The sequence below is a fragment of the Acanthaster planci genome, linkage group LG05 (assembly GCF_054643075.1).
Source record: "Acanthaster planci isolate LZ-2023a linkage group LG05, COTS_SCS, whole genome shotgun sequence".
In the NCBI taxonomy this organism is placed as follows: domain Eukaryota; kingdom Metazoa; phylum Echinodermata; class Asteroidea; order Valvatida; family Acanthasteridae; genus Acanthaster; species Acanthaster planci.
The window spans coordinates 15772192-15791026 of NC_141781.1; the positions used below are offsets into that span (position 1 = coordinate 15772192).

The 18835-nt window shown below is 41.5% G+C and overlaps 1 protein-coding gene across 1 annotated transcript in view; it reads right to left on the reverse strand.

Moving 5' to 3' along the window:
- Positions 1–18835, reverse strand: part of msh3 (mutS homolog 3) — a 177237-nt gene that overhangs the window by 25802 nt on the left and 132600 nt on the right. Inside the window, exons 16-19 of the mRNA XM_087137219.1 lie at positions 17426–17533; positions 15621–15735; positions 13207–13364; positions 2035–2221 (exon numbers count right to left, since the gene is read on the reverse strand). Of these exons, the coding sequence (XP_086993345.1) occupies positions 2035–2221; positions 13207–13364; positions 15621–15735; positions 17426–17533 (568 nt within the window). The remainder of the gene's footprint in view (positions 1–2034; positions 2222–13206; positions 13365–15620; positions 15736–17425; positions 17534–18835) is intronic.

Consider the following 18835-nt stretch of genomic DNA (forward strand, 5'->3'; position numbering starts at 1 on the left):
GGAAGCGCTTAAAAATTGGTAGATACAATGACCATTATACATCTAACATACATGTATTTACAAAAACTCAGACTGATGTGATGACATTAGACTGGAAGTTACAGTGTAAAACCTTTAATTTTCAAAAATGGGTAAAAACTCAAATCCAAGCTGACAGGTTTAGTCTCAGATCACCCATCAATGATATTCTCCATACACCGATGACAGAAAAACCCTCGCGGCAGTCCGTTGATTCACTTTCCCTGTTGGCTTTGTACAGACCCACAGACTTCGTGCGCATGCGTAACGGGTGTGTTCACGCATACATGTAGTAGGCATTCACTTAAGTTCAGCTTGTATTGCATCATACTGAGCAGTTTCACTGCGGTGGAACTACGCACATATGTGGAAGCAATGCTGCACATGGCAATAGTGGTAATGCTTCTGCAGACACTGAAACAGGCCATCTTGTTACCTTTCACTGAGTCGACAACTTTGAAAGTCACAAGAAGGATTCCGTACATATTTTGCTAACATCCGTTTGAATTTATCAGTTTCACCACTGGCTAGATCCACCCTATGAAAATGAGTATTATGCACATGGTACACTGAGTGTAGGCCATTGCTGGTATCTTCAACTGTTTTTATACCCTAGAAGTTAGCAAGATACTACTTTCCTTTTACAATTATTGACTCTTATTATTCATAACAGAATATTTCCCATGTGACTTGAAGCTCAGGAAAAAAAACCTAAATTTGAGTGGTAAGGTTTCATTTAAAAGATGAGATTTATATTGAAATTGTGTAAAATATTCCTTTCATCAGATCTGAATTATATTACAGTTTAAAAAAAATCAACTTTTTTTATCAAATGCTCTTTTCAGCAAGGAAAAACCTTCACCAATACATACAGTAGTACCTGACCAGTGATTTCATGATGACATTAAAAGAGGTCACATTATACACACAAGAAATGCACAATTTGTCTACCGCATGATGCATAGAAATACAAGACACCCACTATATCATAACTTGGCTGTATTGTATGTAAACACATAAAGCACACATTCCTATGGAGCTGATACCCAATATAGGTCATGTGATGTAGCAAGCACAATCGGTATGGCCAGTTCACTGGTTCCTGTGACTAAGCATCATACATGGGGATTACCGAAACTGCAATATTTACTGCGTAAAACTGCAAGTTTGAGGCTTCCCGTGCATGCTGATGGTGGTAGCGTGCAAAGAATAAATAGCATTCTTAAAGCCACGTTTTCTTATGAATGCATTCCTGACTAATTGAAGACATCCATATACTATAGTACCATAGCTAAACAACCATAGTCATGCACAACTTTTTTTGTTACAAACAATCAAATGAAGAATAAATCAGTGCAGATTTGTATTCTTAGTTGCCACATAGCTGCATAACCAATTCCTCTATTTTCAAATTTCGCAGCAAGGAAGAATCACACAATTCTACATTTAATAATGGATACAGACATGCAAAATACACATCAATAAATAAAACACCTCCTTAACTAAATCATAAACACTGTCGATATATGTTGACTTGAGAGATCTTTTAATGATTTTCATTTTGATACAAAGTATTGTGTAATTTGACCTACACACTGAGGATCACCTGAAATTTACAGATTTACTTATAAAATCATAAATGTTAATGGCAGTGAGAATCTGACAAGTATCCAACTTCCAAAAAAGTAATAGCACCTTTTTTATGTAATACATTCATGATGACATCTGCAAGATTTCAAGACTCAGCAGACTAGACATAAATATTTTTGACACTTCAAAATCAATGTTGTCATCATTCAGTACTGCCCAAATGCTTTTATACTCTGTGATACAACAAATGCTTCGGTCTACCGGTAGCTTATTCTTAAATTTAGGTAATCCTTTCAATGTGGAAGTGTTAAACAATCTTTGTATGTTGTCAACTACTGAGTCAGAAGTGAGATCACCAAGAGCTAGGTGCAGCACAAGGACATCAAGAATTTGTTAATTTCGAAGACTCAGAATCTCAAAACTGACCTCCTGTATAATATGTCTTGCTGTTGCTAATGCAACAGCCACACCATCATGCGTGCTAGTCCCTCTGCCCAGCTCATCCAGAATTACCAGGCTGCATTCTGTGGCTTGGCTCAAGATGTCCGAGGCTTCTTGCAGCTCAACCATGAAAGTGCTGCGTCGCTGGGAAAGATTATCCGAGGCACCCATCCTGTGATCAGAGTGAGAACATTTGATTAAAACATCAGAGATTAAAATAATTCATTAATATAAAGCGGTTTCTATAAATTGCACACTTCTAATTTAAAGATAAGAAGTTTATAAAGCAATAAACCTTAATAGAGCGGGGGGGGGGGCAAATCCTGCCCCCCTTGACATTTTTTCTGATGTCTTCAAACTGCATTTTTCTCAGGAGCTCAGCCTTTAGGAGTTGGTAGAGTGACTCTTTGTGGTCATTTGAACACCAAATTTGTGAAAATTGAAAAAAACATACCATTTTTGCGCTAATACCTGCCGTTTTTCCAAGACAGGTCAACCAACAAGGATACATTTTTGCACCCCGGAGCTCAATAAACCTTAAACTGTAGCCTTAAAACTTCCATTGACCATAGCAACAAATCTGTTTGTCTGACTGAATTCAAACTTCACATTTGTAATGATAATGAGTGTTTTACATGCCCAACACCATTCTAAAAATCGGGCATGGTACAACCGAGTTCTTGGAAGGAGGAAACACCCCCATCCCACTGTGAGAGGGGCCAAAACCGGGCTCTTTTGGATGAAAAATTACTTCACGTAAAAGCTAATACACAATGCAATAACTGAAACACCCGACTGATGAGGAAAGCTGAGATATTTTGTGTCCATGCATTGAAGTTTACTTTGAAACATGTTTTGTGCAATTTTCTACTCCTCATAAATGTAAGAAAACTGACATCTGTTTTGATTACTCTCACTCAAAACTGCACTTTTAATCATTTAAATTTTCCTGTTTTTTCTGACCGATAAGGGTGCTAATGCTGTGATGTCATTACAGGATTACACTCTTCATTGTGGAGGTTTACTGTTCACTTTGTAAACTGAAAATTTTGCTCATTTTAAATATTTGTGAAAAAAAATTTGCCCACTGGCACACTGTTCTGAATTGAAATAAAGAACTGAGTTACGTGTACATGAGGAGTGACCGCCATGATGCTTGATGTTACTTAAAGTGTTGTTCATCTTGTTCTTTACCTTCAATATGTCTGTTCACTGCATACAAGAATCAAGAATTCAAATGGCCCACTTTACAGTACCCCTTCAATTCTCTCTTCTGCAGGTAACCCTCTAATGTCCAAGAGACAATGGAAAAACCTTTTAGGGATATTTCATGTGGCTTTTAGGACCTAAACATGCACAGATGAGCATTGGTGCACTGTACCACTACCCTGCTTGCAAATAGAAGGGCAGTATAATTTTTTGCAATGTTACTGCTAACGTGCGCTGTTGATTCAGATGGCATGGATATACAGTCTCCCAATCCTTCCAGTGCTTATAATAAACCTTTGCAAGAATGGTACATGTGTCTGCATTGTGTGCTTTGGCCTCTACATTGTACTGTACATGCAACTTTGATTCATTGACCAAAATGATACAAAACCAGCTTGTTGAGAAAGCTTGGAACTGACTCTTACTCTGGATCCAACTTTGGCTTTTAGCAGTCATATGGAGGCAGCACGTTGTGAGTCCCAGTCAATTGCACAGGCTAGGAAAGGCACCTGATCAGAAAATTCTTTGGACTGTGCCACCTATGGATGGAAATCTAAGCCATCTGCCAAGTCAAGCGTGCGTACATCATAGCCACAGTCTACCAGCAAGCCAAAACATTCTTTAATTCAAACGACATTCTACAAAATTCAGTGCTATTGCTGCAAGTCTCATAATGACATGGCAAACTCCCCATTATGCCAGGCTATCAATACACCTTGTTCGTCACGATGTAATGTCATACAAGACCAGGATGTATGCCTGTCACAGGATATATATGAAAATGCCTCTCAAACCAGCAGAACACCAGTTCATTTTATCCTCAAAGAAGCATGTAATCAAGCATGTGCCATGCACTACCACCGGTACTATGACACAGTCTTTTCTTGGGCTCAAATCAGGCCTTGCACCTGACTTGCGGTTTTTACCTTGGATGACGCCACATTTTTGCTCACAAATATGCACATTTTTGTCTGCCAAGAAAGGTATGAAATGCCCTTAAACTGGTACAAAAAGAATTAAATATTAGGTTTAATGGGACAAAAAGGAGCACGAACAAAAACCTCATTAACCACTTCCTGCCGGGAACTCTGGATTTAGAGACGTATGGTTTATATGGGTGGCCGGGGTCTCCGAACTCGGACAAAGGAAACAGGGCCCTGTAACAAAAGACCGTACTCCGAACAAATGACCAGGCTGCTGGGCATTACCGGCATTTTTCACTCTCAAAAGTGGTGATAATCCAGCGTTGTTTTGAAACCGTATACCAGGGTTTGGGGCATTGAGAGCGAGCGGATTACCACCGGGGACAAAGGCGCTCCACCACCGCAGGGATGAGCCACACAGTACCACTGCACGCTAATGTGGCCCCTATTGAAAAGAGGTCAGCAGTGCACTGAGCCAGGTTCGTGAACAAAAGACGATTATACAACACCGCACAATCTGGGCTCTCTTTACAAGGCAGCAGGCCTGGCTGAAATACTCAGGCCTCAATGAAGGTCACCTGTCAACTTAGAGTAGTGCCTAAAGATTACTTTGTGGGCTATAAACGACCGTTAAATGAAATGATGAATTTTTGAAGGATTTTGAAAACAGAAAAAATGATAGTCATGCCGGCCCAGCATCATCAACATTGAAAAATGCCCCGGCATGAAGTGATTAAAATTGCACAGATCACATTTGAGGAAAACAGACTCAGGTTGGGTGTTTCATGGTCTGTATGTCTTGCAGTGTTTTAGTTGTAACCTGGAAGATTTTAAGCCCACCTGATAAAGATGCTCAACCAAGGCCGGAACCAATATCCTCAAGGTCAAACACCAACACATGGCTATCTTAGGAACTTGTAAGTTACATATTATCAAGTACACAGTATGTGTAAAATGAGACATATGCACAACAGATACATTTCAGTGAGGAAAGAGTTCGCTCACAATATACCGGTACTTTATGTGTGGTATATGGACCATGCTTGTATAATAGTGTGGGCTACATCAGAAAGGCAAGGCACAGTTAGGTCAAAGGTTACAAAAAGCAACAGCAGTTAAACTGTTGTTGGATAAACAATGGTGACGGTTCAATCAGATCAAATCAGGAATACTTCTCAAGTAGATAGTTATATATGGTTGATTAATGTAGGTTTGGTAGGATAATGGTGATTCCTGTGGTTATTTTGTCAATGACACATGGAAGGAGAAAATTATGGTAAATTTGGGTATAATCACACGGCATTTTAATGCACAACAGATACATTTCAGTGAGGAAAGAGTTCGCTCACAATATACCGGTACTTTATGTGTGGTATATGGACCATGCTTGTATAATAGTGTGGGCTACATCAGAAAGGCAAGGCACAGTTAGGTCAAAGGTTACAAAAAGCAACAGCAGTTAAACTGTTGTTGGATAAACAATGGTGACGGTTCAATCAGATCAAATCAGGAATACTTCTCAAGTAGATAGTTATATATGGTTGATTAATGTAGGTTTGGTAGGATAATGGTGATTCCTGTGGTTATTTTGTCAATGACACATGGAAGGAGAAAATTATGGTAAATTTGGGTATAATCACACGGCATTTTAATGCTTGTTGAAAGAAAGAAATGCAAAAATGAGTCAAACAATGTCTATCGATTTAGGGTGCTATTACAGTTGGGACTCTGTCTTACAATTCAGTTTTAGTGAAATTCTGGGGGTTAGAAGGTCGCTCTCTTATTTATTTCATTATATCCTAATATAAGTGTCCCAGCCAGTAATATCTGTGAAGCGGCTTGATGTCTTATAATGATTTAGAGTGTAAGTCGGTTAATGCCCTCTGGCTGGTGCATGGGTAATCATGCAGAGGTAATGCAGCCTGTTCTAAGTTCTCTGGGCCCTGGCCATCTGCGTTGCACATCCAGTTGCATCAGTGCCCTAGGCAGGTGACAAACTGATATCACCCCTCAGCTTAACTGTCCCCAGACTTATTCAGCCTGTGTTGCATTTGTGATTGACATGGCAATGGTCACACTGGCCTTGGGGAAAGTGGGTGCAAGGCCCCTCCCCGAACTGTTGCATCCCACATCCGATGTGCTCCCATGAACTCAACAGAAAAAAGCCCTTTTTTGCCCATGGGCTATGCAAGATGTTTAACAGGGCATGAACAGGGATTCCATTCTAGTTGTGTACCAATAGAAATGGTGATTCATTTCCTCCAAGAGTTCTAGATAAGATAGCTTACATATCTTTGTTTTGAATACCAAAAAAGGTGCAAATATTTTCTGATCAGTGTCCGAGAGTCAAGTGGTTTACATGTGTACTTTCAAAGATGTGCCACGACCAAATGGTTGACTACAGCTGCGATCAATGCACAAAACATGGAAATTGGCTGCAGCCACTTTTCTTATGTGTGTGTGTAATTCTTAACTGGGCTGCTTGAAATGGCAGTTGGCTGCGGTGCACTGGGGGTCACACTGACCAATCACAGGGCTCCTCATTATTTATGCCCAAATTGAAGGAAGACAAGCAACAGCCATCGGGTACCACTGTCTCTTGACACTGACCACCGTTCTTGATGGCATGTAGGGGTGTACCCTATGAATTGCTGAGCAACTGCAGTACCAACTTCAAGGGAGCTGAATCTGAGATTTGTCAAGCCTCGAAAGACATGGAGTGAGTATTGGTTCAGCAACTGGCCAAATACAGAGTCGTCTCCAAGTTCAATTCTCCCAATGCTCTACATTTTGGTTGGCTGTGGGAGCGGGAAGTGTATTCCATTAAAACTGCTCTTAGAAGAGTATTTGGACACCGGACTGTGCAAGAGGTTGTTCTGCGCACTGTCCTCACCAAGGTTGAAGGAACCATGAACTCCAGTCCCCTGGGCTATGCATATTCATAGCTTGCAGATATACACCTGGTCACGCCCAACATGCTTCTCATGGGGCAGCGGGGCCCTGCACTACCAATGATTATTGTACTTGGCACCATAGTCAAGATCAGTTTTGATGACAGTTTGTCTGCTCTTACCTCCCTACCTTGCAGGCTCGCCAGAAGTGGAATTGGGGAGTCGACAACCTTGCTGTTTGAGACGTGGTAAACTAACACAATCTCAGGGGCCAGTACGCAAGGTTGAAGACCTCCTCTTTGGCAGTGATGGCAGGATGTACAAGCGACTATTGGCAAGACTTGAGCGGCTGTCGAAGTATGATGAGGCTGCGGCTTCTACAATGAGGACGTTGCTTACCCAAGCACCCATCACCTTCAAACTGTATAGCCATAGTTTTTAACCCCAAGCAGTTGTTACCTTCAGACTGTATAGTCACAGTTTCCATTCCAAGTGTTTTGACTATCAATTTTTTTTTAATGTTTACTGTTAGAGGTCTTCCTACGGCGCAAATTCCTGTTTGATATTTGAGGGCGGCCGTGTAGAAACTACTTACTCCAACAGGGGGTGCTATACCAATTTGATGGTGAAGAGTTAGTTTAATGAGATGTTGGTGGCGCTCTTCAAAACCATGCTCACAATCTACATTACAGTCTCCATTTTGATGCTGGAATGTGGCCGTCTTTTTCAAGATTAAGTATAGTATATGTTACCCAAATTGGCCGAGTTAACCTGTAATACTTTTAGTTCCCTATAATTGTCACATGGCCGAAACTGGAGGAAAAGAAGGGGGGGTATCTAGTCGCAAGCGAGACTGTGGCAAATCAACCTGATGTCCAAAATGCCTATCAGCTTCTTGGATAAGAAGTTAGGTAACTGGATAATGTTAGTCTACGACAATGAGGTGTGATTCTAAGTCAACCAATGTATCTTGGGACACTTTCCTCAGACCACAGCCTACTTGGATCAGCCCTGCAGTGACGTCTAATTCAGGAGCAAGCTCTAACAGGTGACTGTTTCAGGGCAACTCTTTCCCTTTCTCAAGGGCTACGATATCTTCTTGGAAGGTGTCCAATTGTGAAAGATGAAGAAATTGGTTCTCCACTTCGAGTACATGTTGGGGGGTTTGAACCCCATTTTCCCCTCCGTCTGCTGGAAAACTTCTCCAATGAAGGAAATGACAAGGTCAGGCCAACTTTGGTGGTTACTGAAGTTGAGTTCAGCCACAGGGCTTGCCATAGTGAGACCACAGAAGACAGATGCTTTCATCTTGCTAGGATCAGAGGGAGATGTTGCGCAAGTCTGGGCTAAGACTGACGTCCCCTGCCACTTGTCAGGTTTTGGCAAGCAACCAATGGGAGCCGGACCCAACTCGGAAACTGAGAGTCCTCTGCATGGTGATGTCATCTGCTAGGTTGTCGGCAGAACAATCATAACACCATTCACTGCCAGTGGTCAAAGTCTGGATTTTAGCAATGCGTGTGCCAACAAAGACTTTGAAGTGACAGGATTCAGACTGTATCCATGTCAGCACGGTAGTTGAATCACTCCACATCATCATATTTTGGATGGCAACATCCAATGCCCTAAGACATTGCCCTAGACATCCGGTGATGGGGAGCCACTTGACTAGGACAAACTGTACCAGACTTGTCCATAAGGGTCTACTGACCTAATGTATGCCATTGCCCCGTACAGCCTCTTCAACGAATCACAGAACACATGCAGAGAACTCTTAACAGTAGCACTATCAACATGGGAAGGAGTGAAGCATCATGGGAATCGTATGGACAGGACATGCTCAAGTTCTGCACTCCAGTCACTCTACCTCTGCTTGATGTCGGAGTAGGTCATGACTTCGTCCCAGTCTAGCCTTTTCAACCACAAGTCTTGTATGATCATCTTGGCTCGGGCAATGAAGGGTGCCATGCTCCCTAGGGGTTCAAACTGACTGACCAGTAATCGACAGGCATTGCATTTAGTAAGTGCTTGGTTCTCAGGGATTTTGGCCGGGTGGCAAAGTTTGCAATCCCAACTCACGCCCAAAACTGGTTCCAATTCACACCCCAGGTTGTCCAGGGAGAAAGATCAAATGTGACGATTGGAGTAGACCTCAGCAGGAAAAATTTTACCACTTCAGGATGACTGTTGGCATATTTGACCATCTCAAAACCAGATTAATGAAGACACTGTCTGGTGCTCGCAACAAGCACAAGAACAGTGTTCCTGGACATGTCCCTGCTTCTTCAGCTTCTGGATGTACGTGGTACAGAACTCCTCAATTTTTGAGTCTTTGTCCATCTTCCTTTTATGTGCACAAGCAGGGGTTCAACAGCTCATAGGGTGCCTTGAGGAGAACTTGAGCCAGGTTTCCACAGAAGAGGTGTTTGCAAGTATCATATTTCTTGCACCTCCACTCGTGTACTCTTCTCTTCAAGGATTTGAATGACAAGTTTATCATGATGGGAGTGTGTTGCCTCCTTTTTATTTGTGAGGCAATCTATCAATGGCCATGAATCTTTCCATCATTCTACAGAGATCATGTTCAGGCTGCTGACATCCTGTGAACACCTGCTGAGGGGTTTCTAACTTGCCGGGATGCTGAAGTCCCTGTTTTTCCTGGACAGTCCATCCAAAGAGGGTCTTTACTGCAACAGGCAAACTAGTTTCGGGACAAGTTCTCACCTCAGTCGACAGAGTCAGCTCTATATGATCTGCCCCAATCAAAACTGCAGGTTGCGCTTTGTCTGCGTTGAATAGAGGCAACTCTTAGAAGTTTGCAGCTTCTGTGCCAATAGATAGCCAGTTGGAATTCCTCTGTGGTGAGGGTGCACGTGATCTGGAACTTCTGCTCAGGATCACCTCAGGCAGAAACAGTGAAATCAACACACTTGCCCTTCCAGTCAGCATCTCCAATGACGGTCTCAATGCGCACTGTCTCAGCTGGACCAAGGAGTATCATGATGCATTCATCTAGAACTCCATAGGTATCAAGTTGCCCAGATGGCCCATACAGTGTTGTCCACTTCATGCTGGGCCCATTTATCCATGTTGATTCTGCTGGGCCAGGTGATTTTTTTCATTTTTACTGTTTTCAAAATTCTTTAAAAATTCATAACTTCATTTACTAGACGTTTACACCCAGCTTTTCCAGCAGTCAATGACTTATTTGCGTTGGCTGCTGTAGGAGCACCTTTGGACATGGTTAGATCACTTGCTGGCTGAGCAGTGTGAGCCTGGTGGATTGTGACCCCCACTGTTTCTGAGCCTTCTTTCCGAGTTTCTTCTGTTACCTTTCAAGAAGGATGAATCCTCCTGGACCAGTTTTGTTCTCCAGCCACTCTTTCAGATTCACAACCATATATGTCTGACCCCTCTCCTTCTTTGACATCTTGAACAGGAACTCAGTATGCAACTTCTGGTAATTTCAGGGCAAACTCCACAGCGTACTTATGATTCTTCATTTTTGCCTCAAGTTTAAGATACCTTACAGTCTCGACTAGGGTCGTCAGTTCGTCAGAAAAGTCCCTCAGGCCAGCCCAGTCGTCATAGGTGACAGTTGCATGGTTGTCTAGCTAAGTCAAGAGGCCCTGCACAATTCCTCCTCTGTCTCCAAAGGCCTTGTCAAATTCTTCCATTGTTGTTGCATAGGCCTTATTGCCAAGGATCATGTTGCGATCTGTCATCGCAAGAGGTCGCCTGCCTAGATTACTACGCAGGTAAGCAAATTTTGCTGAAACTCTGGTTTGCTCATGATGATGTCCCACAATGACTGGAATATGACATAGTGCTTCACATTGTGTTCAAGATCAAACTTCGGTACTTCCAGTTTGGGCTGACTGTTCGCACACATGCTGTAGCTACACTGATAAGTCACTGCATGTTTGAGGGCAGTCATTTGGGGAGACTTGTTACTGATCTGGCAATGGAAGGAGTCATTTTCCAGAGGGCCAGTTCCATCTGGGCTATGCTATGGGTCATCACTATGGTGGTCAGAGGATTCGCTTCTGGGATGAGATTGAAGTGAGTCTTGGCTCATTGTTGTAGTGCCAGCAATTGGGTGAACTGCCCACCTTGGAGGAGACACCACGCCAAGTGGGGTCATCTGGACCATCAGTGGCTGCTGACTTGAGTCATGCACTTCAAGCTGGGGCACTGCCGTAACTCTGGGACTCTGGGCTGCACCTTGGAAGACAGTAGGCATCATGGGGTAGGATGGGGTTAGGTGTAGAGGTGAAGGTGTAACCTGCATTTTGAAGAGTAAAACCTGTATTATACACATAAGGGGAATTCTAAACAACATAGCTATCCCCATTAATACATGGTTTGTGCTAGTACTTAAAGGCAGGGTTAAACCTAACGGTACATTAGATGTATAAGGTGGTACATGACTAATGACATCATTGTAATTACTGGTGCAGCACTCTTTACACCATTACAGCTTGAGTTCGAATTATTGTTCATGGAACTGTTTATCCAGGCATCTGTTCGAGCATTTACAGATTCTCCAGAGTCCTGCATTAACTTCAGTGGGAGTTCTCCTTGGCTGTCCACTTCATCAAGCTGTTGTTGCAAGCACTGCCTTTCCAACTCCAATTCCGCGCCTGCTGGTAGTTGTCCTCTAATTGCCTCTCACGTTGTTCTGCCATGAGTCGAGCCTCCGCTGAGTGTCGTTGTGTGCAAATATTTTCATGTTGAATGCTCTCATGCATCTCCGCTGCCTCGTGACAAATGCATTATCTCTGCTTGTCTGTTACTGTCCTGAATTCCTGTAGCCACCTTTGTGAATCATTCTTGGCAAGCCATTTTTTTTATCTCTGACCAGAAGAATAACCTGGATGAACTGCGAGTCCCGTTGCTCTGGCACGACGCCCCACACCGAAGGCTTCTGTGCATCCTTAGGTTGCCAGTCTATGGCTATAGTTCTTTTGGCCATGCACAGCAAAGTAGCAAAAATGAGCGATAGCTCCTAACCAATCAAAAACGTGCGATAGCTCCTGACCAATCAAGACACAAAATCTATGTTTCACATGATAAAAAATAGACGTAGTAGCACTGATGATGAGATGGGGAAATAGAAATGAAAAGTTCTCATCAGATGTTAGGTGCTGAATTTTCAGCCTGACTGGGCCTTTGTTGGAGCTTGGTGTAGGACCAGGCTCTGAGGAAGCAAATAAATACTTCAATAAAGCATTAAAAATCTCACACAGTTATCATGATACCAAAGATATTCAAGAAAAGCTGGCTGAAACATGCTGAAGTATGTTAATGGCTGACACAGTATGGGGTTGTTACTAATCCTACAACCCCGAAAGTATACTTTTTCATGGCCACTTAAAGCCCCTGGCCCCGCGCAACTTCAGAAGAAGCTTTACAGCTCACCATCTACATCGTTTGTCCCGTACCTACAAAAATCACTGCTTACAACTTGCCTGATGATGCAGCAACATTCAAACTAAAACAGAACATCTCAAAAGTATGAAGTACCCGAGTAAGCTTGTGAGGTTTTTTCGCAAGCTCTCGGACAGCACTGAGCATACAGTGCTTATTAACATACGTTGGGTACGGGCAAAACCGTTATATATATAGTATGAAGTATCTCAACAAAATTCCCCCTGAATTGTTAAAATAGGGTTATTTACCTAGTGAGCTCTTGGGATTTTTTGCAATTCAGGTAAGGAATCCATGGTTTAATGGAGATACACCAGAGAAATGGCCGCTCAGGGCAAAGGATGCAAAACTGATCCCAAACTGTGGTGGAGTTTAATAAACAATGAAAACCTGGCATCAGAAAGGGCTTGACTTTAAAATATTTAAAGGAAGAATCACCTCACGGGACAAAGGGACAGGCATTTTCAAGACAAAATTGTTTTTAAAACCAAAGAAAATTTTAACAGTATTCACAAAACATCACATAAACATGTGCCTTACCCTATTTAGTCTTACTAGTGTTCAACAATGGCTATGGCTTGAAATTATGCATAACTCTATGGTAGTTGCTGCAGCCACTTCCTGTACAGCTGTGTGTAATTTGAAGCTGTAGCCAGGTAATTTGGCCATGTCCTAGTCTGTACAGCAAATAAAATCCAAAATACCTTGTATATACAGCATCGATGATTCCAAGCCTGGCTGCCTCTGCTGGCACCCAGAACCCTGCCTGAGCCATGATAGTGATCAATGCTACTTGTCTAACGTAGCTGCTCTTGCCGCCCATATTGGGTCCAGTGATGATCATGCAATGCTTACCATGCCCCTGGAAAATTCAGCAAAGAAAAACATTGATAAACTTTGCGCAAAACTTCACAATACCCAGAGGTCAGGTAACTGACAGAAAAAGATGAATTTCCTTCCTCATGAGCACTGTGCAAAGATTTGTCAAGCTGTCAAAATGCAGATTGCTGTTGAACAATTCCTGTCACACTCCAACACAGCACATCCATTCTGAGAGATTTGAGCCGTGCATGCATAACACAGAATTTTCTTTTACTACACAATTGAGAAACCGGTTGCCAAACCATTCAATGGGAACCATACCTCAGAATTCACAAGCAAGGTAGGACAGGCACTTTATACATGGCTTATGCACATTTAAGCTTGGCTCCAAGGGCCTAAATCCCGGGGTAGTGGGGAAGGGGTTGGGGGTATACACCCCCTTCACTGTTTGACCAGGGAATGGGCAATTGAATCATCCCCCAACTTTTCTTGGTAAGAAGGAATTAAGGCAGATTGTGCAGACTTTTTTGGACTTTTCAACACCCAAAATGCTTTCACTAGCACTAAAAAAGGAGAACAATTTTAGGCCATAAATACACAGTTCCGGTGTAAGGTTTTGCAAGAGTGTTGTACATATCATAGGTGTACATCTGCATCATGAAAACTGCCCCCAAGTGTCAGCAACACCCTCCCACAACTGCTTTCCAAATTTCCATGGCTAAGCAAGTTAACCCCCCTCCCATTCGCCATATGTCCCAGTTCCTGGCACAAATTTATGCTATTGCTAGGCCCACACAGTCTTCTATTAAGTCAGACATCCAGCCTTGTGTGTACGCATGGTCAACTTTTTGTTTTGTAGTTTGGTTTTTGTTCATACAGGTACATGTATGTGCATACTACTCTCCTCCAATAGTTGTATAATTGCTTCCTAAAAGCACATGTAGTAGACTAGTCCTGAGTAAATCGTGACAGAGTGCAACACATGCACATGTAACCAGTGTGTGGATCCTCAACTGTGTACTGTGAGCCTGGTAAACATCAAAAACAGTGGCTGACGTGAAGGTCAATAGAGTGTTGTAGTGTGTACATGTCTTGTGACGTAAACAGGATGGGCGGAGCATAGTGCTCTGTGTACGTGTAGCTAGTAAGCTCCATGGTTTGCGCGTGTTCAAGGCGAATGCGTAAGTGGGTGAAGCTTGCTTTTTGTTAGGTTTCTGCTAGTTCAGCGAAGCTGTATAGACGTGAGTTCTTGGTGCTCTCGTTGTGGCGTGTGTTGCTATAGGGCATTGCGAATGCTGCTATAAGCTAGGCCCAAATTGCATGTGCATCTCAAGTTTAAGAAACGTGTGTGTGGTGCCATCATACTGATGGCCTCTTTTCAGATATGCCTGTATTCTGGCTGTGACTTCTTCAGCATGTCCAGTGCATTTTGATCAAAATGCATAATGTTTACAAGTGCACATGGACAATTCCACACCAACTGTGACATGACTGTCGAAATGTCAAATTGATTTTATAATTTGTTTTCTATGGCTAGTTAGGGGAACACCTCAATTTAATGAATCTGGGGGGATATCATGGCACCACTGCCATATAGAAAATGATAATGGATAAAATAATTCTCAACATCTGTTTTCTTTACATGTATATTTCTGTAATGTCTGTAATACAAACTGTAATGTCCATAAAAGTTTTAATTCACAAAATTGGACTCTACAGGGGTACTTTCTTCTAACTGTCAATTCAAGCCCTGGACAGAATGGATTTAGGCCAACTGCAACATAGGAGAGTATGTATAAAAAGCTACAGGAAGCAACTTCACAGAGTTTTCTTAAATGTACCCGAGGTCAAAAACCATGTCACAATGTGTAATGTTCGTAAGATTCATTTTTCATGCTTGTAGCTAATGAATCAGTGAAGCTAAAGCAAATTTTCTTTAATGTATTTAACACTTGAATATAGGCTACAACTATAAGCAAAAAAATTTGTTCCACAAGTTAATTTGTTTGTCAACTGAATTTGGAAGTTGCATACAATGTCCATAACAACAAAACTGCCCACATCCGTACGAAAGATTAACATGGCAATAAAACATGAGAAAGGCTATACAATTGTTCGTTACACTACCAAAATATCCTCACAACCTCTCTGCTTTTAATGTTTCAATAGTGAAAACCTTCCAAAGAAATTTTCAAGCCATCTGACATTTCTTTTTGGGTTGTAATGTGCTCTGTGCATAAGTCAATCCTTAGTAACAAAGTGCCTTCTGTAATTCACAGATGGAGCCCATACCCACCTCAAGGTGAGTGCTGTTTGGCACATTTTGCTCCTGCTCACCCAAGAGGGTACTGATGACTGGGTGTCTGCCATTCTCAATATGAACAGAGGGACAATCCTCATGAAGAACCGGTCTGCAAGCAAAACAGGGCAATATACATGAAGACATGTTATGTTTACAAACATGCAACTTGACACTAACTGCAAGCAGCATAGGCTTACCTGCCTTGTGACAGACTTAAATCAACTTGGATAGTCAACAAAAGTGAGTCAGAAGCTTCCACAGTGGCGAATGTGAAGAAGGATGCAAGTCCCACCAAACTTTCAAAATGTTTATGTGACTAAATATCCCTAACCACTCTAATTATTATTTTCAACGATGAAAAAACAGTTCTTCAAAGTACCTACAAACATTTATCTACATGGTACAAGCTTAAAACAGAAATGGGTATGTCTGAAATCAGTATTTTGACAAAAAATAGTTTAAAACATTGGCAAGCCTGAGGGAAATTCACAGATCTTTGAGTGGATTTAGCTTGAGCACTACTAATGTTGTGAATCCTAAATGTAGGCTAACAGGCTCCGAGATTTGTTAGGGTAATAAGCAATTGATTCTATTTTTTAATGAATATCCTCATTTGAGGAATTGTACAAAACTATGAGAGGGTGAACCTCGGGACTGTAAATAGGTAATAAATTATTTTATTAAGATAAATTTGAGTGTTTGGCTTTGCACTGATTTATTTCTCACACAGCTACAGTTTTTATACGATTATTAACAATGATTGTGACAAGATGCTACATACCAGATAGCATGAAAATGTGGAAGAAACACTGCATATACATTTGATGCCTAGATATAGTTTGGTACAGTTTGCTTGATATTATGTTTAATCAACATTGCCGAGGTTAATTAAAAAAAAGTTATATGAACATTTTTGAAAGCTTTTAATGAAACATTATGTTAAACATTACATAGTCTGTAAACGTCCCTGAAAGGAATTGCAAGAACAACACAGTAATATTTTCCATGTTTTTACTGCGATAACATAAACAAACTGATGATATGTTCTACAAACCACAGTTCAACCAACCTTGCCAATTTTTGAGGAAATGCTAGCATAGTTAGGTGATCCATGTTAAGGATAAGTTAATTTGTCTGGTGAAAAATGCTCAACCAACCTTGCCAACCCACTATAAACGATGTTTCAACATCATTTACTAAAGCTGTATTCAATTAATGTTGTTATTTAAATAAAGATATTATTTCAACATTTTATTGTGGACCATGTTCGAACAACCTTGCAAAAAGACTTTAAAGGCCATCTTTATACAGAAAATACAATGGAAATGAATCTCTCATACTAACTAGATGTCAACATTAAATCAATGTTGGCAAGTTAATGCAAAGATTTTAAGAAGCACTTACCACAGAATCTACGTTACAATAACATAAATGAACAAATTAACAACTGCAATACAAATGCCTATAATTGAACATTTAGATAACGTTTCAGATTAAACCGAAACTATATATGGACCATTACAAACATTTTTCAACGTTAATATGACTGCAGCTATTTAGGTAAGCTCTAAGGACCATCCAACTAATCATAATTTACTCCAACAAGTGAACCACCAGGGCCCAATATTTGCATAGCACAGAAAAAAACAACCAAAAACAACAAAACAGAACAGACCAGTCCAAAACACTTAATAAACAAGGAAATATCACCAGCTCAAACTTGAATGTGATGCACACATGATGAATGGCCCCAAGCTTATTGATTCTTAGCAAGAAAAACATCTTGAGCAATATCTCACCTGCAATATCCTTCCTGCTGGGCCAACTCAGCCAATGAGCAGAGGCAGTCAAACGCTGCAAGATACTGGATGGCCTTGCGGTAAGCAAAGTAATGACCACTAAATGAACTATAAAAACAAAACCAAAAATTCCAGCATGAAATTGGAAAAAAAAAGTTGTGCTAAAAAGGGGAAGAAATTCCTTATTGGGAGATAAATGCATTCACAAATGAATTGTCTGAAGATCTATCCACTGCAACCTCTTATGTAAGGGGATAATTCTTTTTTTAACCGGCGGTAACTCAAGGTTAAACCCTGCTGTAACTCGGGGTTTGACACCCTGCATAAATACAATGCATCATGAATATTTGGGGTCAACTGCATCTCTTGCTTCAATCCCCCCGTGGTAACAAAAGAGCTGGGGCAAGCACGGCAAACAATAGGCTGCTTTTGTGGTTTTACTAGGGGATTAGAGGATTAATAATTATACCTTGTCAACTCAAAAGTTTAATCATTCATGACTTGTAAGAATTTCAGGCTTTTCTCCCCCCCCCAAAAAAAGACTGTCTTTCAACTTCAATGCCTCTGACGTCACCGTGGACGTTGCGGATTAGCAAGAAGATTAAGGCGCAATCAAGCATTTCTATTGCAGCCAGATGAAGCAGCCAGGTTTTGATGACCACAGTGCTTGGTGTGCATTGACCCAGAGATAATGAGCTCATTATAGAAAACCCCTGGCGGTACCGTGAAAAACCCCGAGTTACCTCGGGGACAACCTTGAGTTACCACCGGTTAAAAAAGGAATTCTCCCCTAACCTATTAGGATCACACAAACTTAGCTGGGTGTGATGTTCTACATGGCGTCTTGCTAATAGCCTGTGCAACAGTACTGTGGGATCACAATGACATTTAGACAGAACATTTAGACCCCAACAAATCGTGAAACCTGGATAAATGCAGCATCAGGGTTGAAAGGCCTGAATGGCATGAAAAGAAGATATATATCCCGTCCAATTCTGGCCAAATTGTCAGGATCAGAGGAAATGGGGAGGGATGCATGGACGAGCAACCATACCCTGCTGGAAAGAAAAAGGTGTCATGTGATCTATAAGAGAGGGAATATTGGTGCAGAACAACAGCAATTAAGTGTTCTGTTGGGGCAGGGAGATCAGTATTTAGCTTGTCAAGTACATCAGTCATTGTGCAGGGCAGAGTCTGCTCTACATCATGTATGGAAGGAAGATAGTTGCGTCACATTTGGGCTGGGAGAATGTTAGTAGGTGAGACCTCATAAATACAACAAAAGGATCAAGGTCTACCAGGTGTACCTTCAGGCTGGATGAGAGGATGAGCTGGATGAGAGCCAAATTCAGTTAAATCAGAGAATGGACAAGGACAGGAATCAAGAGATTGTTTCAAAATCCAAGACGG